Below are 22,808 nucleotides of genomic sequence, written 5' to 3'. Positions count from 1 at the left end.
TGCAACATATAATTGCTTTCATCAATAAAAATACTATACATGGCTATACAGTATAAGATTCATAAATAACCAACATTCCCTTTGGTCCTCTCTGACAGTATAGAGCAATCAGTTTTTCTCTGTTCTCTTCCCACTACTATAGACTTCAGCTCCTGCTAACAGTTTCATAGTAGTAGTTCTATACAGCAGCACTATATGCATCCTATTCTGCTGGACTTCCTTTACCCAAGCAGGCTCCAGGCTGTGTGGTACGTCAGCTGCTACACCACTTTGCCCATCTCACTGAGCTGACTGCCTTTTAAAACGATCATCCCACCGCAGTCTCTGTCAGTCTTTTCTTTAATAAAGAGGAAGTGACTCCCACACGCATTATCTTGATGAGTGCATTAACGTCGTTATGCTTAATAGCCTCACGGCATGCAGCAATCACCTGTGTCTTGGGCCTACCAACTGCAGGATGGAAAGAAAAATAATAATTAAAGACTGTTCTAAGCACTTGGTAGTACAGTACATAAGGAACTCTGCAACCTTAAGAATAATGTGAATAGGTTGAATGCGCATAATAGTTTTGATGCATCAGTCACCATTTCCTCAAAGCTCTGTTCTGCAGTATGGCCTAGTAATAGTCAAAGTCCTTTGATCTTGTTACAAAAGTGACGAAGGGAAACAATCATCACACTGCCATTTTGCCCTAACTCCTGATAAAATCAGATATTTTCTTTAGCACCTGAAAAAACTCAGTTCTTTCTCAAATTGCAAAGTGACTGCAACAAGTTCCAGAATCTCATTAACCAATTTCTACAGTACCACTAAAATGTGTCCAAGAACAGAGTCCATCCACTGACATTTTCCCATAAAGAACAGGGACAGCTTATTCAGAAAGATACCTGCTCTCATCCATCTTGCTACTTCATGATTTTTCTATAAATTCTAACTGCCCTCTTTGACCAATTCTATCTGGGAAGAATGCTGAACCAGCACTTGTTTGCCAGTATCCCCCCCCCCCACACACACACACAGAGGAGGAATCCAGGATGCTAGGAAAGGGCCACTGGTAATGCAGAAGAAAAGAGGTCAAGGATTAGGGGGTTTACATCATGCAACAGAAAACCAAAGCCCTGTCTAACAGCAAGGGAAACGACCCTCATGACTCCATAAAAAATAAATGTAGTAAAGGAGCATCTCGGTGTCATAGCATTTGCAACTCTAACAAATGTATCTCAGAACTAGACTAATATACTGTGCCAGTAACAATTTTTGTACCAGCTATATTCTATGTCCCTCCCACACATACACAATGGTTTAACCCCTACAGAAAGCATACCCCCTTCAGCTGCCCAGGAGGAGGGGATAGCCCAACATTTGCCTCATAGTGCTATGTACAGGAATGCCAATCATTCTTGCACCAAGAGGGAAGATATAGAAGACACTGCGATCGGTAGCATGGTATGGGGAGCAAAATCAGATCGTCCCCTAACCTTTGCAACAGAAGGAGCCAGTAGGAAGGAAATGCCAGTATGCCCTTCCCTCAAGCAGCCCGGTGAGTAGCTGCTCTCCCTTTTTCCTTCCCACATCCTTTCAAGATACAGTGGTACCTCCGGTTACAAACTTAATTCATTCCGGAGGTCCGTTCTTAACCCAAAACCGTTCTTAACATGAGGCGTGCTTTCACTAATGAGGCCTCCCGCTGCCGCCGCACCCCAGCGCGCAACTTCCGCTCGCATTCCAGGGCAAAGTTCGCAACCAGGAGCATCTACTTCCAGGTTAGCGGCGCTCATTACCCAAAGCGTTTGTAAGGAAGGCGGTACATAACACGAGGTTCCCCTGTATTTCAAACTGCCATCCCATACTTTCTAATCCTCCTTTTTCACATTCATTTTGCATAATTTGGGAAACATCTCTGTGTTGGAAGAAGTGTGAGAAGTCTGTTTGAACTACAAATAAATATCTCTCTGGAAAAGAAGGCATGCAGTGGGGCAAGATGGTGGAACTTTGGCTATTTTCCCAACTGAGTATCCACTTCCAAAACCTGTGGCTTGCCAAACTCAGATTAAAAGTAGCCATTGCCTGAAAACACCCTCATTTTTTCATCTTTCCAGCAAGCAGGAAAGCTTGCACAAGGAAAGGGCTAGTTCACCCCACCCCTTCTCAAGCACATACCGCGCAAGCGTCCTGCTCTTTGGATAGCCTGGTTTACTGCCTTGAGGTTATTTAGAAGTTCTGCATGATTGCTGCAGCGAATACTGTATTGGGACTGCAAATCCCTGTTGAGATAATACAGGTCTTTGTATCGCTTCTTCATATTTCTCCTGTGGAAATAAACACAAAGCGTGTAACTTACAGGTCTTGGAAATCAATCTCTGCCCAGAACCAGTCCCATTCAGTTGTTACAGGGGATGTGACTAAGATGGCAAATATATGATGAAACAATAAAAAATGGGTTCCCAAATGCATGTTTGGGTTAAAAGTGGGTCCTGGCTCTGAGATGCGTGTGTTACAGTAACCATTTATTCACACTGGCCAGGATGCTCTTCAAGAGCAGCTTCTGCTGACCTAGGAATTACAGTACCAAAAACCTTGGCAGATTTCTAGGCTCCTCAATCTTCCCACCCACTTGATCTGTATCCACCTTCAGTCTTCCTGGAGGTAATAGGTTAGAGCTACGTCATCACCCTAGCCCTTGCATAGGTGTAGATGCCTGGCATACATAAAGGGTCTGCTAAGGAACAGAACAAGCAAACGAGCCAAGGCTGCATGAGGAGGAAATTCTTGTGTTTGTGTTTTCTGAAAAAGCTAAACAAGCAGGTGGGACAGCCAATAGCACTGGAAAATGCTTGGTACTCAAAGCACACTTGTTTCTTACGTTTATTAAGATTGTTGTTTTAAATTTTGCACCCTGCTTTAGTAAATTTTGTGCATTAGGTAAGTGAATTGTTTGCATAGTATTATTAATAATAAACAATAATGTGATTTATTACCTGCCCTTCACCAGAAAATCCCAGGGTGGCTCGCAACAATACAGTATTTAAAACAGTTTAAACAAGTTACAGTCACAAAAATAGGCTGTGTACCCTGGAGCCAGAAAAACAATAGCTAGTCAGAAATACTAATGCAGGGGAAATGACACAAAGCCAACTTACATGTCTCCCATGAGGCGTGAATCTTCTGCTCGAACCAACATGCTGCGAATGAGATTGGAGTGCTCTGCCATGTCAGCTGTGAGCTTCTGAGAGAATGTGTGAGAATTATCCACCTACGAAGGAGCATCAGTCACATGTTAGGGCAACTAAGGTACACATCAGGTAGACTCAAAAGATTCAAATGATTTTTGCAATAACAGGCAAAAATTGTCTTAGGCTGCAGGGATACTCTACTAGGACATTGGTCAAGACTTAGAAGCCAAACAGATTCTCAATACCCATTATGTTGGAGCTCTCAGACATTTGGCCAGAGGGCTAGTTCTCTCCTCAGGACATGTAAGAGGACAGGGGCCCTCCCTGAGATTTCAGAGGGCCGCAGTACTTCTGCCCCATTGTCTCGCTTATCTGGCACCCAAGGTCATTAAGCTCCCAGTCCAGCCCAAGTTACCATAATGACAGAAAAAGGCTTTCACACTCTTGTGTAATGTGGGAATGGGTTGGGGGGGAAATGGTCTCATGAGCCAACAGGCCAGAGGTTCCTCAACCATGTTAGAAATTTGTTCTCTTGTTAAAAGTGGGTCTCAAATTAGACAGAAACTCTCCAAACAGAAGGCATGGATCTGAATAGCCTGGCTACTGTGAGAGAAGCAGTCAATTCCAAAACAGTGGGGAAAACTAGAGCATAGTGCTGTTTCAGCTACTATCTAGATCAGGCATCCCCAAACTGCGGCCCTCCAGATGTTTTGGCCTACAACTCCCATGATCTCTAGCTAACAGGATTAGTGGTCAGGGAAGATGGGAATTGTAGTCCAAAACATCTGAAGGGCCGAAGTCTGGGGATGCCTGATCTAGATAGACCAGTTCCCCATTTCAGATCACCCAGTTTTAGGCAAAAGGATAAACGGCATATTCTGCATGCAATTCCTCAAAAACATCCCTTGCACAAGGCCCACGGAAACCAAGGATGTGCTTATCCATTCCAACTCATGTAAGCTTATTTCCAGCGTATTTTATCCCTCAGCAGCATTTGAAAACTTTCTCACTTACAACAACTAGGGCCTTTCTCATCTCTTCAAAATATGCTGGGAAATCTGCTTCAACCTGCAAATCTTCAATTGCCCAAAAGGAGGCCATCGACTGAATAATGTCACCAGCCAAGTCAATGTTGTCGGTGTTAATGGAGATCTAACAGACCAGAAAAAGAACAAGAGACATGTCAGATTTGAACCACTCTCCAGCACTTCAAAGCATAGTATGCAAATAAATAATTCCGCTAGCACAAGAGTTACTGTTAGTACAAAAGGACTTCCACCACTACCCCCTGCTGCAAGCCCTATACTGGCCCATAATTTGCTCTGGAGATTTTGGGGGGAGGGGCAGAAGAGGGGGAGAACATTCTGTTGCACAAGGAAAAATTCTCACACCGACGGAGCCTTAGCACCATGCTGAATGCAACCCAAACACTTCACAACACTAGGGATAAGTGAATTCTCTTGATCCTGAGACTTCATCATTGCTGAGAGCTGGTATAGCGCTAAGAATTCAGTTGGATGGGAGTGTATTGACAGACCCATGTAACAGCAGCAGAGTTTAAAGGGAAGGAGGGAGTAAGGCAGTGGTTAAAGACCTTTTCATTCAGAAAGCACCATCCTTGTTTGGGACAAACCTCTTTGTCCACTTCAACCCTTATGTCTCTTAGTGTCTAGTTGTCCACTGTAAGGCTTCCAACACATTACTTAAGAATCAACACCAAATAGATGAAGAGGCAGCAGAAAGCCACTGCCTGGTCCATTTCAGCAGTTCTCCCCATCACTCTCTGTTGCCAACGCACCTGGGAATCTTGCCACATAGTTCCAATAATGCAGTATGGCAGAAAATCTTTTGGGGGAGGGCAGAATTTCCCTTACTCTGCAAGTAAGTCCACCAAACTAATAAACCAAAAATGTTTTTACTAGCCTACTTGTCATTTGTGGTACACAAAAGAAAAAAGAAAAGAGCTATATTTGCTTTAACTAACATTTCCCTGCTTGGGCACCTAAGGTGAGATTTTGCATTGCCCCAAGAGACTAAGCCAGTGCCTATTTACAAGACTAATTGCGACACCACAAAGCAAAATGTTACCTCCCCACTTGGCTTCATTTTGATGCACAGCTGCCCCGCATCACGCAGGGAGGTAAAGCAAACTTCAAAGGACTCATTGTGGATCACCATGTCCTCTGGTAACAGGAAATTTTGTTTCAGCCACATGATGACCTTGGAAACATAAATTCACAACATGAGTAATCTACAAAGGCTTCAAAGCTCTTTTGATGTGGTACGTATACACCACGCCTGGCACAAGGAGCCAGGATGTGCAGCTTTCCATGTCCTGCAAACTGTGAATGCCAGCCTAAGGCAGAGCATGCAGCTGCATTCATTCTAAACAGAGAGCATATCAGGAAACTCAAGCATTTTACCTACCAGGGCATCATTAGGGATCCAGGCTGTATTGCCCCTACCAACACCATCAATGCCTGGCCTTTTCTCAGATTACGCTGTGCTCTGGATACAGTGGGAGTGAGCCTTAGCTCCCAATGAGGGCCATAGCTGCCAAGTTTTCCCTTTTCTCACGAGGAAGCCTATTCAACATAAGGGAAAATCCCTTAAAATAAGGGATAACTTGGCAGCTATGATGAGGGCTCATGGAGTGGGTGGGGCTGCTGGAAAAGGGAGAGGAACAAGAGGAACAACGGCTCCTTTTATGTTGATGAGGAGCATCGGTGGCAGATGTGGCACCAGGATCAATGGATCCAGGACCAGCTCCTTGCACTCTCTCACCCCTGGCTACCAAGTGCCACACTCAGACTAAATATTTTATGTTTATCTAATAACCTGCTCTGAGTCTTGCAGGTCAATGACAGGAAGCTCCCAATGAAAATTTTGCAATTTAGGCAGCATTGCTGCAATGGTGGCAATGATCACCTGCTCCTCCAGACTGCCTTATACCTCGGGGGGCGGAGGATGCTAGGAATGAGCTTATGATACCAGGTTTCAGCTCTCAGTCTGACCTACCTAGATTGCTTTGTATTCCTGCTCCCAAAAGCTGCACCTGGTCACCCTGATACATCTCCAACCAGGTTTGCGTTACAAGGTGTGCACCTGACCTACACCAGTGTCCTGGGCACTCCCGTCTCTCTTTTAAATTATCCTCAATGGGCAAGAGTGCTGCTATCTGCTGCCACCCCTTTTTGCCTCTTTTATAAAAAAGGCTATGACCTCTCCTCAAGCAGGAGAAAGATAAACGGTAGAGCAGGAATGCCCTTGCCCAGAATGAAATCTTCCATTTGGTCCAGTGAAGGAGACTTCCCCATTCTCCCAATGTTTTCTCTTCCCCTGCAGCAAAGTATCAGCATCTACCAATCAGGTCCTTTTCCAGTACCACAAAGCAGGAGGCAAAATTAACAGGAAGACATTTAAAGAACCAGAGAAACAGTTACATTCATAACATTTGAATATCGCACTGAGTGAACAGATATGAACATATGAAGCTGCCTAACACTACTGGACTATTGTCTACTTGAGCTCGGTACTGTATCTTTTCCAGCCCTGCTACCCAAGAACTAAATGTAGCTTGAGATGCCAGGAACACCACATTCACACCATGCATTTAAAGCGCTATGATACCACATCAAACCAAAGAATTCTGGAAGCTGTAAGGGTGCTGAGAATTGTTAAAATAATCCTTTTTCCTCTCACAGAGCTAAAATTCTCAGAGTTCAACTGGGAATTGTAGCTCTGTGATGAGAACAGGGATCTAAATAAGATATTTATTCTTAAAAAAATAATAACCTAGCCTTGGATTGGAACTGATTTTATGTATGTGCTGTTGTTGTTTGAAAGTGTTCTAATATTTATAATTCTTTTTTAAACTGACTATATATGCAACTGTTTTAACTTTCCACATATGAAACTATATATATATATATATATGTATGTTATTGTAAATCACTTTGGGATGCTTGATGGGAAGTGATTCATAAAAGAAGTAAAATAATTAATACACATTTAAAGTTATAACTACATCGAGGTTGGAAAAAGAATTAAAGACTTACTGTTTGCACCCTCTCACTGATTGTGAATCGTACAAAGCTTAAAGGACCAGGAGCAGAGTCTGGACTACTCAGAATATACATTGAGAAGCGAGGGAGTTGCCTTGACAGCTCAAAGACATGGAATTGCATGCTGGAAAGACACCAAACAGAACAATCAAGAGGACGCAACTGGTATAACATGGTTTCTAGCATAAAAAGGCACCTAAATAATTCATGATCCCTGCTACAGAATTCTCCAAAGCCCCAGTCCCTACACTGGCTAACATCACAAAAAGTTGACCTGGAAATGAAAGCAACGAGCTCCAGCTTATTTTTCTTTTATTCTAAGTTATACAGCAGCAACTTGGCTTATATTACCCTCGGGTAACGTAAACTTCGGGTTGCGAACGCGACAAACCCGGAAGTGTTTCACCGCGAGCACATGCGCAGAAGCCCTCTACCGCGCCGCACACATGCACAGAAGCATCCAGAACAGATCCCATCCACAACCGGAGGTACCAATGTATTCATTTTCATGCTAGTATCCACTTTCATGTTAGTCTCCACAACAGTTTGCCCAATCATGCACTCTACAACAGAAGTATACAGAACTACTTAACAAAGCTGACCAGGGAGAATACAGAGTAATGATTTAATAGAAACTATTGCTAAAGTCTCTAATGTCCATCGAAGTCCTGGAAACCTGAGCTTCTGGTTTTGTTTTGTTTTTAAAGAGCAAGTTTCTAGACCTCAATGATACACAGATATATTTTAAGGGGTGATGGGAGTATGTGCTCAAGATTCTGAGGCAAGCAGGGGCTCCTATTGGTCAAAGAGAGAAATTTGTTTTGCTCTTTGCAACTCATTATCTCTTCCTTTTCCCCATGTGCCCCCAAACCGATCCCAACTTCTATAATCCTTACTGCTTCCTAATGTGTCATCATGTCCATTTGCTCCCTGTACTGCCACACCCAGGCAATGCAAAGCAGCAGCAGAACAGAGTGCTTTATTCCTCACAGATCTGACCTCTGTATCAAAGAAGGTAGGATTAAAGCCAATTTCCGTCAGTGTTAAAGATGCTGATATGTCAGTATCTCATATGAGATTGTTATGGTAGAGCATCCAAATGAGGGGGGGAGGGGTGCTGCAATTTATTGATGCACACATTATTTCCAAAACTTGTCATTTGGATTTGTACCAAATTTAGAATATTTTGGAAAAGACAAGGCAGACCAAGGGGCAAGGGAGAGATATGACACGAGGATGTTCAGGAGAGAAGCCTTCTAAGACTACTGTAGGCCATGACCAAAGCTTCCTTTGAATCCTAATTGTCAAACAAATAGATTCCACAAGATCATGAGCATGACTTTGCAGCAGGGGGAAGGGTTGCTTTGATTTCTTTCAACACCAAAAGAATGAACAGATCCAATATACATAATCCAGTTCTGTACTGATACAGGTATTTATTTAAAACCTCCTCCTGTAAAATATGCAGATAAACTGAAAATGCTGAAGCTGGTATTTGTGGGCTCACAGGACTAAGCAAAGACTATTAACCCACATGATTTAGACTGCACTGTTCCCCAAGCAGAGAGCACAAGTGAAGATGCACTCCATCCAAGTGATAGTGAACAGGCAGGTCAAGGAAATGTGTCAAACACACAGCTTAGATAAAGCCTCTTTTGTATCTACCTACCAGCATCACCCTTACCTATTCTTGTAGCCGACAAAGGCCTTGATGTTCAGCTCCACTGGAACATCTTTGGGAGGGGTGAGGGGAATTTTAATGCGGCTCGAGAGGTTCTGAAGACTAGGGTGGATCACATGACTCTCACCTTCAAATATTCCTTCAGCAAAGATCAGCACTGCTCGAATGATTGTGTCTTAAAGGGGAGAAAAGACCTGAGCAATTAGTGGCTTTTCTTTGGCATGGCTTTCAAAACTATGCAAGGGGGGAGGAAGGTACTATAATGTAGATTTAATGGTGCACCATATTGTGCCAAACTCTGCTGCATAGTTAAAGACAATGAAAGCAATGCAGAAACTGACAACTATGAAGGAATCCTATAAAAGTACAATAGGAGCCACTGTTATTGGAATCCTTCATAATTACAAATTATTTTCCCTTCTTTCTCCAATACCTTCCAATCTTTGGGCCTGCAATAAATAAATATACTAGTGCTTAGGTGATGAGGGTGTGTACGACCCAGATATTATCAACCTTCATAAAACAGACACCGTATGAACACACACCCCTTCAGGGTGCAATTCACAACATCTAAGATTCATTGAAACTCTCAAGTGAGTACCAGAAAGACAGCAATAGCTATTTATTTAGAATGCTGAGTGATTTTAAACATTCCTCTCCCAAGGCCCAAAGAGCTTCTCTAGGACAGGGCAAACAATTAAAGGGAACCAAGAGAAGCAGGGTCACCTTCTGCCTTTTTAGAGGGCTGCTGTCCAAACATTTGCAGAGAAAAGAAAAAAGCAGGGCTATTCCAAGCCTTATGCCATTTATGTCTTTTGCCTTATGGCATATATGACTTATGCCTTTTATGCCATATATGCCCCTTATGCCGCCTAGTGCTAACCATATATCTTTGCAGCGTGAGATGCCTCCCAAACAATCTTGTTTCTTGCCAAAGAGTCATTCAGTGTAATAATGTTTCAGAACCCTGTATCTTCAAACACAAAAGGATGCTAAAAGCTTAAAATAGTGAGCATTCTTCAGACCAAGTAGCCCAAATATATGTATATTCCATGCATGGATAGCTGAGAAAGCTTAATGGCTGAAAAGCTGCTCTTCCATGTATCATGGAGGCCTCCTGCATGCCAATCTGAGAAATGATCCAAACAAAAGGAAATATGCATCTCAGGACTGGAAAGAGCTGAAACAGGAGCTAGAAAGCATAGGTTAACCTATGGAAATAAGCTTTTGGACTAAGCCTTTCTCACCATTGGATGTGGAAATGCATAATTCAACATGAGCGGATTCACTATCTGAGCCCAGATTGACCGAGAGTGCTGTTTGGAGCTGGGTGTTTGCAGGAATCACACCCCTTTGTCCATCCATCTCATTCACTTGGGTGTTTAGTTCCACTTGCTGTAAAACATGATTCCAAATTCAACCATTTCAAAAACTGGATTATTTGCGAGTGTAATTTCAGAAGTGATTAAACAAAACTGGATTAGATGTCTTGAAAAGGCATTGAATTGCAACAGCTTTCTTTAGTATTCACAGAATATTTTAGCTATGCTTCTATTTCTTTTACTGAGGCATATAGCTCTGACATCAGGGCTGGATGGGGATTAAAGCTGCCTTCTGAAGTTCCCCAAAGGAAATGTGAACCCAGGAAATGTAAAGCCAGTCAATACTACCAAAAGTTGCTGCTTCTGATCTGCTGTTCTGCATCAACAACCCTTGTTTAGATGGCCAGAAATTCCACATTTCTTTTTGGTGTTGGTATACTGGTCAATTGACCACCTGTTTATCTGACTGCAGACAAATATTCCATGAAGTCACAAATTCCATGAAGTCACCCCCAACTCTCCATTGGGAGAGAGCACTCCTATTCTGCAACTGTCAGCAGAGAGCTTCTCCTGTCATCTCCTCTCCCCATTAAGCCATACAAACCAACTTCTTCTTCTGACCTGACTATATCTCTGAATAGAGACAAGACCACAGAAAAGTTCAGGAGAAAGAAAGGACTACTATCATAGAGTTCACTGCATTTGAAGTGGAGAGGAAGGGCCTCCATGTGACCTGTAATAATGCTCTGTAATATTTATGGGAGCCACTGAGCAATGCCATTTTCTAGAAGATGTAATCATCAGATTTTTTTTTTTAACTTTCTAAGAAAATAGTGCTAACATTCTATTATTTGACAACAGCCCTGTTCACATGTAGTGGTAAGCTACAGTTAAAAACAAACAATAGGTTACCCAGAACAACATGTACTGCTCAAATTGTGCCCATCCTGCTCCACTTTATGGGGAGGAAACAAACCACAGCACTGACTTAACGTTATGTGCAAATGAGGGTTTGTGATTATTTGTTTCTGTCCACACATATGACCATGTGTTACTTAGCATTGAAATGCTAAGTCAAATTTAAACTGCTTATAAACCCGTTTAGCACTGGACTTGGGAGGTCTTAATTCACCTCCCTGATCAGTTAAATTTATTCAGTTGTTCTCGACGTTTTATCACTCATTCTCCATTCCCTCTCTACAAAACGGGAAGAACATCTAAATAAAGGCAGAGTCGTCTCTAATGTTGGAATAGATGATTAGTCGGTTCTCTTTTAAGTCTTAAGTTGTATCCAACTGCTTGTGCTAAAGACATTCAGGTTTTACTCTGACTGAGATCAGAATCAGACTCTCCCACTCACTCAGTAATACCTTTGTGTTTTCTTCATAATTTCTTAACTCAAGCAGGAGATTTTGTTTCTTTTGACTAAGCTCTCGAATCAGGTCCTGGTCCACACTGGTGTCCATCACTTTCCCTTTCATCTCTTGACTAGCTGGGAGGTAGCCTCGCACTGCACAAAAGCAAAGCAAAAATATTTGCCGGGCCACCTAGAGGGGCTCTTGACAGAGAAATGTTGTCACTACACAAGAACAACTCGTTAGAAAAAGAGGAAAACTAAAACAACTCCTTTTGAAGCACAGACTTCATGGAAAACAATGTATCAGTCCAAAGAACATCATCATAAAGCAAACCCCTTTTCCAAAAAGGTAGCAGGCTGCAGACTTCATTTCCAACCCATTAACTTCCTGCCCACTGCCACAATCACTCTGCAGTATGACAAGTCCTAGTCCAAGGCCTCCCTCCCACACATGCAGAAAGTGAGAGACTCCAGTTAAAGAGCAGAATCAAAGTAAATGACATACTTTGGTCATTTACATGCATGGTATCTCCGAGTATCTTATGTAAAATGTTTGCCTGCATAAACACAACTAGACTGTTAGCTGAATTTAGGTCCCAGAGGAACCAATGGGGAAAGTTAATGATGAGTTAATCCAGGCATCCCCAAACTGTGGCCCTCCAGATGTTTTGCCCTACAACTCCCATGATCCCTAGTTAACAGGACGAGTGGTCGGGGAAGATGGGAATTGTAGTCCAAAACATCTGGAGGGCCACAGTTTGGGGATGCCTGAGTTAATCTGTCCCATTGATTTCAATGGGAGCTAAGTGCAAGTGCATCCAACTTTTTTGGGGGGGTTCTCAACATGCTAAAGCATACAACTTGCAGCTCCGCTGCATGCTGCAAGATCCAGTGTAAATTCTATCCAATTTCATCCCAAGTCCTCTGTATTCCCTAAGACTAAGAAAGCCGGTTTTGGCAGGCTAGACAACATATCTGGTTGCTCTGGGAGCAACAAAACATTTCTAATTTAATACAAACAGTCACACAGTTCAACTCATATTAGACAAAAGGCCTTAAACCTGCATAGGGGATTGATGCTCGTACCTTCACCATCAACAGAACAGCAGATTAACTGTGTATTGCCATCCTTTCGATAATCACCCTGCACAATTCCTGCAATTGAGGAAGCAAAATTATCCTTGAAGATGACCTCTCCAGTTCTGTCACTACGTGCATCAACCTGTAACACAAAGCATTCCCCAAGTCAGCATTAATAGAAAATGAGGGGGTGAATTAACCATGTTAATTCTATCCAGAAGTAAGTCCTACCAGGTATAAATGAGGCTTACTTCCAGGGAGATGCTCATAAGGCTTAGGACTGGAGCCAAAACCCTTAACATCAAGGCTGCATGACTGCCACAAAACATTGCCTGTAACAAAGAGCCTGAGAATCCCAAGTTTTAATGTATTTTTTTAAAACCTCTCATTCACATTGTTATAGAGGAAAGGGTTTTTTTTTAATGGGAAATTTCTATTTAAAACTACATGTTTTACAGGGTTTCTAGGTGTACTAAATTTCGATCAGTTCACATGAAAACCACTCCCAAGGGTCATTTGCCCTTCTGCATATCTATTTCAACAACTTTCCTTTTCATAATTTTTAACAAAAAATAGTCACTTTTTTGTAGGGGGGAAGCAGCCAAAAGAAAAAAATCCCTTTAAAAATTCTATGAAGATTTGCCTACTACATATTCTAACTGCAGGAGATGATTTATCTAGCTGCAAAATTCCAAAGAATGCCAGCAGTATCTTGTAGTGGTCTCTGGATAAGGCCTGGTGACATCTAGCTGGAAGGAAGTATCACACTCATAAAAGGGAGGGAGAATTGCATAAATGATAACTGTTGCATAAGCTCACCTTCCCACTGGACCAGCCAGTGATCAGCTCACACACGCCGTCAGAGTTGATATCGTATGCATGTATACTCATTGCCTGATTTTTAGACTGGAGGGAGGGGAAAATAAAACTGTAAGTCAGGCAATTTCCTGAAACTAACTTTAAGCTGTTCACACAACTAATGGTGGGGAGATGCTAATGTAGCATAGCAGCCAAGGCCAAGAGAAATCCCAGGTTCAAATTTCACCAACTACCACAAGCTCACTGGGTAGCTCCAGACAAGCAGCACACATGCACTCTCCTCCCCAACAACCAGACAGAGTGCTACTAACCTGCTCTTGAACATTCAGAAAGGACTATACAAATCCACTGATAAATTATACAGCACTTTTTAAGTGTTCAAGTGCTCCATATGCATCATTTCAGTCATCCCCGCGACAACCCTGTGGGGTAGGTCAGAACTGCTGTCGTTACACTAACAGATATGCAAAGCTAAACTATTAATGTGTACAAGTTAGATGGTTTGTTTATTTACTTCACAAGATTCATATACCACTTGATTGTAATAAAAATGTTATAATCCAACATAACATTTTCATGATGAACTTGACAAGCAGGCCTCAATAGCATTCATTCAGAGCAACTGGATGCCCCTAAATGCCACACACACACACACACACACTTCTGACTTTACCCCTTCTTGTTTTCAGTTTGATCATACTAACTTTAATTCTCCAGTAGCGGGATGTCCGATTATAAATGCCAACTGTTCCATTAGAAAGGGCATAGCCAAAATGACTGCTGCACATCGGGGTTAGCGCAGTAACAGTCTGGAAAAGGAAGGGAACAGTTTAGCAACACCTGCTCCAGCAAAACAGTAAATAGTTGGAAAAGCCAAGCCACTTCTATCAAGCAGATACCCTTCAGCTAAATTTGTCAGATATTGGCGCTATTCACATTCATTAACTATGCTGTTTCGACAAGCCTATCACAGCAAGATTCAGTTTACAAATGCCAACAGTACATTCAAAATGCATTCTGCTAAGGCTAATTCTTCCAGGGGTGGGCAACCTTTTCTCTTCCTGTCAAGAGCCATAGGCCCTCAGAGGTAGGAACATATACTGAGTCAAACCCCTAGGTCCACCTAGCTCAGCATTGTCTACACTGACTGACAGAAGCTCTGCAGGATTTCAGGCAGGGAACATTCCCATCCCTACCTGGAGATGCCAGGAATCAAACCTGGGACCTTCTATTTGCAAAGCAGTTGCTCTACCACAGATCCATGGCCTCTCCCCATGTAATCTGTTGGGGGCCACATGCCAACTGTATGCAGGGCCCAAGCCAAAAGTGGACAGGAACATTCCATTCCTCACCTGCTCTCCCCTCCTCCTCCTCCCTTTCTCTCAATCTTCCCTCCATCTTTCTCCCTGCCTAGTTGGCTGCTGGGGAAGAGACAGACTGCTCTTGCCATAAGTCTGATGGCGTGCAGCTCTTGAAACTAGACCAGGGCTTGCAAGTGGCCCACCCCTTTTGTACTCTGCTGAGTTTGTTGTTGGTTTTTTCAATCCCCATTTTAAATTGTCCAAAAGCAATTGTATCAGAATCCTCTGATTCAGACTCCAAGGTGAGGGCCAACCCACTTGGGCTGCTTCTAAAAGAAAAGGCATATTGAATAAGGATCAGCTGCCAGTGGTTCCTGGGTCAAATCCAGCCCCTCGCTCCATCCTGATTACCAACTGAGATGCAAGGACAAGGTTATACCAAGGACAAGATTGTACCAAGCCACTTTGTAGTGCAATGTCTTCCTAGGATGAAAACTACATATCTAAACTCTCAAAGTAATACCTGCTCAGATCAGGCAAGTTTCCCACTTTGGTTCCCTCTCCCAAGGCTGGTAACAATCGAAGTAATGATGGGAATTTCCACCACAAATCCCTTATTACTTTCCTCAAATAAGGCCTCAGGCAAAGCAACTACCTGAAGGAGCTAGCATCAAAGGAGCCTGTTGAGGCAGGAATGATTACCATGGAATAAATAAATAATACAGTATAAGAAATCATGAAACACTTCTCATCTGTTTGAAGAAACTGTTCTAGAGAGTCAAAAATTGTGTGGCCATCTTGTAATACCACATGCACATATTTCTCTTATCTTCATATTCATATTAAATACTTTGGCACATTTTTTTCCCAATTTACTATTTCCCTTTACCTCAGTCTCTGACATTTCTGCCACAATCTCATCTTCTTTAAAAACCCTAATGTCAAAATCCTCAGATCCAACGAGCAGCTAAACAAAAAAAGAACAACAAACATTTAATACATGGTATCACATGCCCACAAGAACCAGTCTCCCTGGCAAACCAACCCAGTCTTAGAAACCCAAGTCCAGAAATCTGAGCCCACTTTCTCTGCAACTTTAAGAGCCTGTGTGTGCTACTTCATTTTACTCACATTTTTACTCATATTTTACTCAAAAGGACTGTCTACTCACAGGGCTAATGTAATATGTGAGCTGGTATCTTCTCTAGATCATAGCTTCAGCAACTTCTTAAAACACTTAGGCTCTGAAATATATCCCTGATCTTGGTTGCAGCAGCTTCTGGAAGTGGTCAGCTCAACATGAGGTTCATTGCATCCATGAATGAAAGTGCAGTGCAAAATAACTCATGACCAGACCCTAAGGTATTTAGGGAACCAATTTCTGGACAGAGTTCTTCACTGACCCTGAACCTTAAGTATTACAACCAATTATTAAAATACATGTCAGATCAGGAATGTCAGTTCTAACTACCAAACTGCACAGCACAGGAATAAGTATAACTTAGTGCATGAAAAATGTGGCTTTAGATTACAAGGATACACTCCCTTTGCCTAAGGAGAGATCAGTGGGGTGCTCTGCCCTCACACGCATGGCTCTTCCAGCAAGTCTGCTTGCATTCCTGCCCTGGGAAGAGGATAGGGCTGGGAAAGTTGTTGAGACAGACAGTTCAAGACATTCCCACTGGGGCGCTTCAGCAGGTCACATAAAGCAAGGGCCATAGATGCCAAATCTGCTACTTCAAGAAAAAGATATAAGCAAGTATCTGCAAAACACACACACACACACACCACTTACCTCTTTCTTTCCATCACCATCGAAGTCACACAATGCCAGTGATCGGACATTGTCACCAGTGACCTATAATCAAAAATTGTAAAATAGCAGTGTCTCTACTTACTTAGCCTCACACTAATTCTTGTATTAACAGCACATTTTAAATGCTGCTAGCTAGTATCTTGGACTGAGTAAGGGTTGAACATCCAGCAACAGTGTCTCTGCCCAGTGACTTCTTGTACAAGTATAGGCAAAGTCTTCCTCCCCAAAAGGGCTATAGGCAGAGCTTCCCTTTATTATACACAGCTACACACTCCAAGATACAGACAAAAGAGGAATTTTATCTCCACAAACCCTTTCTTTTTTCTGCTCTCTCTCTCTCTCTCACACACACACACACACACATTAACAGCCACAGAGACTCTGTGAAGGTTCCCCTCTTCAACATTTCAGCCAGCTAATTTTCATGAGCACGAAAATGCATGGTGAAGTTTCCAGAAGTCTCTAGTAGCTATTCTTGGGAGGAGGTGGAGAGAGTATAAAGAGCCCACTGTCAGTGTCTCTTCTACTTTATGGGTAAGCAAACTAAGGCCCGGGGGCCAGATCCAGCCCAATCACCTTCTAAATCCGGCCCATGGACGGTCCGGGAATCAGCGTGTTTTTACATGAGTAGAATGTGTCCTTTTATTTAAAATGAAAAAGTTTGCTGGCCCCTGCTCTACTTGGCCAGGTGAAAGTAGCTAAGATGCATAATAAGGGAGAGTGGGCCACTTGGGGGGAAAGGCTGGTGAAAAGCCCCAATGGGCTGGAAAAGCAGCCGCTAATGGAAAGGAGCTGCCATCTCCGTTCACAGATTCTCTTACTGACTGGGCTGAGATGGACTAAGGCCAGTCCCCCTCAAAGAGGCCTTCAGTTCCACCAGAGGCGGTTTTAGGCTAGTGTGACTGGTTTGGCCACACTGGATGCTGTGCTGCATTAAGTGAAATATAAATATTGTCCAATACCAAAAACATAAAATTGCCCTCACCGTCCAGAAAAGGTCTTTTCCTTCATGATTAAAGCCTTGCAACGAACAGTTCCCACCAATAATAGCAAGAGGTGAGGAAATATCTCCTAAAGTTCCAAGCACTATTGTGTTTGCTCCATCAGGTACCTTCAAAGAAAAAAATATAGAAATATAGTAACTCTGCCCCCTCTGCAGACAATGCACAGAGAAGCATATTATGTAAACAAGAATGTTCAGAACCAGGCAATTTCAGGTTTCAAAACTAAACAGTAAAATCTATGTTATATTAAACTATACATGGTAAAAAGGGATTTTTTAGGTACCACAGCCTTAAGAGTGACCATGAGTGACCATGTCATGCCCATGTTCTTGGGCTTAAACTCTCTGACTCCAGAGGGCCAGCACAGCAATCCCAATTAAACTGTGTTTCAGAGGATTCCTGGGATTCCTTTGAAGTTTTTAGAGGGTTCCTAAGAAAAAGCGGACATGCTTCCCAGTAAAAGCGGACATGCTTCCCTGAAAACCTTATGCCCATAATGGCTAATATTATTCTTCAATGTACAACTACAGGGAGTGTGCTGAATGTGTTGGGTGTGTGCTCAGTTCACACAGAGCAGCAGTGAGGCCCAAAAGGCCTGACTAGTGTTTTATTTGAATGTATGCCTTAGATCAATGGTAGGGGGACATTTCTGGAGACCACATACTAGTGGTGGGCAGAGCAAAAGGCAAGAAGCAGGCAGAGGAAGAGGTACAACTCTTTCCTTTGTACTGTAGGCAACATCCCAGCCACACAAGAGGCTTCTACACACACCTTCCTCCATCCAGGCAAGCAAGAGGCATTGTAAAGGTTCAATAACACATTCCAGCCAAAAATACTCAAAGACGAAGCTCAGGACTGGTTAAGAGTGTGACCTTGAGAGAGTCTTGAGGGCTGGAGGGTCACAACTGACCCCTGGGCCTGAAATTCCTTACTCCTGCCTTAAACAACATCCCTACAGTCTGTGCAAAAAGTTGGAGTTTCTCAGCATACAAGTCAATGTGCAAAGTGTAGCCCAAAGACTGATTAAGTTTGAAAAACACTGGTCCAGTCCCACTGCATTCTATGAATAAATTCAAGTATTCAAACTGCTTAAACACTGAGGGAGGGAGGGCAGGGGGAGAAAGGACAAACAAGAGGAATTAACTTACCCCTGCATAAAACAAGTCAGCATTGTTGTGCACATCATATGCCAGCAAACTGGTCCGTGTGCCAATGAGAAGGGAATCACAGCCAAGGTCGGGGTTCAGCGGTCCTGCAGTTAAACAGCTGACTGCCTCATTAATGTTCAGAAGAGAAATATCAGCATCCTGGGCACTGGGCACTAAACGGTTTGCACTAATACGCTGGCCACGTGCATGAGGATTATGAATAAAAACCTGGGGGTGGGGAGACAGAAATTTGAATAGTGTTACTTTTTCATGATGCAAGAAGAGCCCCTCTGGATCAGAACAAAGTCCAACATTCTGTTTCCCACAAATGCCAAGCAGATACACTAATGGGAAGCCCACATGCAGGGAAATGAGGTAATAGCAATCTCCAGCTGTCACTCCCCAGCAAGTGGCTTTCAGAGACTTACCTGGAAACCACTTACAAACATCATTAGTTAATGGCAAAAATAAGTCACTCTAAATGTGCTCAGTGATACCCATACCTTATAGAATCACTTCATTGGTGACAGAAATAACTCCAATAGAAAGTTCCTTCTTCAAAACTGAACTCCCTTCCTAGCATCTCTGGAGCAGGGATAGGGAACACGTGGTCCTCCAGATGCTCTTAAGACTCCATCAGTCTCAAGCAGCATGGTCAATGGTTTGGGACGGAAGCTATAGTTCAGCAATATCTGAAAGATCACAGCCTCTAGCATACATCTCTGTAAATGAATGTACATGAACACCAAGGCATAGAAGTACATAGCCTTAACACATTTGGCAAATTACAGCTGCTAAGGTGCATTTTGAAGTGCTTGGCAATTATGCTTTGGGGATGCATCTTTAACCTAAACAACATAAGATCTCATTGGTTTTTAAATCAGGGCCACACAGGTGATTGCTGAGTAAATAAAAACAGCAGCACCAGGGAGACTTTGACAATACAGTATGTAGCAGTTAAAAGAGATGGCATTCCTAAGTGATCTATGGGGTGATGTCAAGGCACTGTAGAGTAGTGGTTATACAGTGCTGGTCTAAGACTGCGGAGAAGCAGTTTAAATTGGATTTTGTTCAGAAAGTGTAAACCCAAAATAATTTGAGGGTTGCGGGCGTGGGGGAATGACACAGATGTTTTGGGAAGGAACATAATTCAGTGGTAACGCATCTATCTGACTTGCATGCAGAAAAGCCCAGATTCAACCCCAGGCATCTATAGGTAAGGAAAAGGAACACTTCTGCCCGAAACCAAGAGTGACTGCCACTCAGCAGAGACAAGACTGAGTTAGATGGACACAAAAGGTCTGACTCACATAAGAGTGCGTCCCACGTTCCTTTGTGGTAACTATAAAATAAATATAGAAAGGTATGCTTAAGGAGCACCGATCCCTTAATAAACACTTGCCTGAAGCCCAGGGACTCTAAATTCCATGACCTTAAAGCTACCCCACACTTGAAAACGGATAAGCCAGCCCTGCTGCATTTGGGACTCCCTTGCTCATCCTGCTGAGTGAGGCTCATGACTTCTGCCTCTGGCCCAAGTCCTGCCCGCGGCCACCTCACAGGGTTGTTGCAAGAGGAAAATGGAAGGGAGGAAAAAGGGGTTAGAACCACCACCACCCCGCACGCTGCCTTGCATTCCTCGAAACGGCACACACAGGATGCACCATATATCACGTACACACTTTGCATTTTCTTCTGTGAAACAGACGTAAGGCGGGGGGTGGGGGGCGTTTTTTGCAAAATATGCGCCCACTTCACAGGCTTTCCAAAGGAAAGGGGCCATCCGAAACGGAGGAGCAGGCAGAGGAGCCTCGGCCGGGGGAAGTTAAGCCCCGCAGCCCGCACCACCCACCAGGCGGGGCGGGGGCGCCGGTCCTCGCGTTACCTTGCCGGCCTGCGTGGCCGCCGTCAGACATGGGTGGGTGCCGTCGTACTTGCCCACCGCCACCATGCGCGGCAGGATCTTGTGGTTCAGCTTGAGCGTGAAGACGGGCACCAGCATGGCGGCAGCGAAGGCAGCCCGAGCCGACCCAGATATAGAAGAGGGACCGCCGCTAACGCCGCCGCTGACAGGCCCGGTCGCGCTTGGCCGTAGCGTCACGACGTCGACGTGGCGGCCATTTTGGGCTGTTGCTATGGAGACGGCGGCAGCGAGCGAGAAAGGTGTGGGCGAGGCCCAGCTTGCTCGTGGGTGGGGAGGGGGCGCGCCTGGGCAGAAGGGCGAGGAGGTGGGGCTCCTCCTGCCGGGATCACAAAACCCGTATACCGGTACTAATCCATGGCGTCATCGCATGTGGAATACCGTTTGCGGCCTCGAAAAGGATATTGTTCACAAGTGACGCTGGCACAAAACCCCACACATACACTAAATAGAAAAATAGATACAGGTCTGATGCAGTCAAAACAAAATTAAAAAAAACCCTTCCAGTAGCACCTTGGAGACCAACTAATTGTAGTAAAATTTAAGCTGGTTCCTATGAACCCAGAGAAATGGATCCTGACCCAGGGAGAGCCCAAGGATCCAGGCAAGCAGACAAATTTAAGCGTCTCCTGCCCACCAAATAACAGAGACCAAACCAGGACGTACGAAGCAAGGCACTTTTATTTTCGCTGTTGCAACAGGGTCCTTCCTCTCACGCAGGAGAACAAGGAAGGCCCCCAACAAAGGTGTCCTGTCCTTAAAAAGAAATTTGAAATTGGTTTCAGCCCACCCCCCAGAAGCATCATCCATATGTCACAGAAGGGGTGTAGCCCAAGACCCCCCCCTCCCTAGATTCATCATAGGTACATCATGAAAGGGGAGGTCTGGTGGCAGTAATCTGAGCATCCTGGACCCTGCCCCCTGCCCCCAAAACCTAATAAAAAAAAAAGAGAGAGATTTACATTTCCCTGTTTCCCAGCCAAGTTAATCACACCCTTTTGTCTGGCACTCAGGTATCAGGATGCCAGGGATTATCACTTTAATTCCTGAGACAATGAGAAGGTTCCCCCCACCTTCTTCCTTGCAGAGGAACGCCAGGTCTGAGAGAGTCAAAATGGTGTCAGAAAGGCCTGTCTTCCTGTGCTGCTTCAGACATGTGCCTGTACTGTACATTCATGTACATGTTTTATGAACAATTATTATTATATATATATACCCTGTTTCTCATATTTTAAGGCATACCCATAAAATAAGCCATAGCAGGATTTTAAGCATTCAAGGAATATAAGCCATACCCCGAAAATAAGACATAGTGATAGGCGCAGCAGCAATGCCGGCCGCGGCAGGAGGAGGAGGAAAAAAATAAGACATCCCTTGAAAATAAGCCATAGTGTGTTTTTTTGAGGAAAAAATAAATATAAGACATGTCTTATAATATGAGAAACACGGTATATGACCTCAAAATTCTTATAACATAAGTTTGTCATAGGTATGAGCTTTCGTGTGCATGCACACTTCTTCAGATACGAAGAATAAAGTGGGTTCATAAAAGTCTTCCTCCATCTCTCCTAACAGTAGAGATCCTAGACATCCAATGAGGAGGAAGCCTAGGAAATTCAAGACAGAGGATAAAGTAGTTTTTCACACAGCACATAGTTAAAACTATCGAACTCTCTCCCACAGGCGGAAGTGCAGGCCACCAACTTAGTGGGCTTTGGAAGAGGATTATAGTTTACCCCTCGCAGAATGGCCTTTCTCAGCACCCTGGGAAACTACAGTTCCCAAAATTATTGTGGCATGGTAGTGGCAATGTGCAGGGCCGGATTTAGGTTTGATTAGGCCCTAAGCTACTGAAGTTAATAGGGCCCTTTATATGTCACATTCAACCTTTTCAACAGGCAATCTTCCTCATACTGTCTGCATTTGCTTAACTCAGTACATGCATAAGGTATTATCTTTATTTTTAATAGCGATTTCTCAGGAGACAAACAGGTAGCAACCTGAGTTTCCTCAGACTGGCAATAGCAGGTCTTCCTGTTCCTCTTGTCTGCAACAACTATTGCACTACTAATAACATCAGTTGTAGCTTCAAGGATTTATTCCACCTGCTCATTCTCCTCCC

General features: G+C 43.5%; 1 protein-coding gene across 1 annotated transcript; it reads right to left on the bottom strand.

Moving 5' to 3' along the window:
* Nucleotides 1–246: 246 nt before the first annotated feature.
* On the bottom strand, nt 247–20,898 carry BBS2 (Bardet-Biedl syndrome 2). Its single transcript, XM_035117207.2, has 17 exons — nt 20,651–20,898; nt 18,766–18,993; nt 17,599–17,724; nt 16,593–16,655; nt 15,687–15,764; nt 14,201–14,305; nt 13,497–13,583; nt 12,684–12,819; nt 11,611–11,750; nt 10,166–10,313; nt 8,922–9,093; nt 7,232–7,361; nt 5,262–5,393; nt 4,188–4,325; nt 3,141–3,253; nt 2,161–2,309; nt 247–450 (listed from the first exon to the last, which is right to left on the bottom strand). Exons 1-17 carry the CDS (start codon nt 20,765–20,767, stop codon nt 308–310), a joined length of 2,205 nt encoding a protein of 734 aa, XP_034973098.1. The 5' UTR covers nt 20,768–20,898; the 3' UTR covers nt 247–307.
* Between the last annotated feature and the right edge of the window lie 1,910 nt (nt 20,899–22,808).

The sequence above is a fragment of the Zootoca vivipara genome, chromosome 6 (assembly GCF_963506605.1).
Source record: "Zootoca vivipara chromosome 6, rZooViv1.1, whole genome shotgun sequence".
NCBI classification, from domain to species: domain Eukaryota; kingdom Metazoa; phylum Chordata; class Lepidosauria; order Squamata; family Lacertidae; genus Zootoca; species Zootoca vivipara.
Note: the sequence above shows the minus strand (reverse complement) of the source record. Positions and strands in the feature narration are given on the sequence as shown.

What these genes read in the sequence shown, in the direction of transcription:
- BBS2 (XM_035117207.2), bottom strand. Translation starts at nt 20,767, where the DNA reads ATGCTGGTGCCCGTCTTCACGCTCAAGCTGAACCACAAGATCCTGCCG. An exon ending in CCCGCTACTGGAGAATTAAA is followed by an intron (nt 13,584 to 14,200) that starts GTTAGTATGATC and finishes CCCTCCCTCCAG; the next exon opens with TCTAAAAATCAGGCAATGAG. An exon ending in CTGTTCTGTTGATGGTGAAG is followed by an intron (nt 11,751 to 12,683) that starts GTACGAGCATCA and finishes GCTTTTGTGCAG; the next exon opens with TGCGAGGCTACCTCCCAGCT.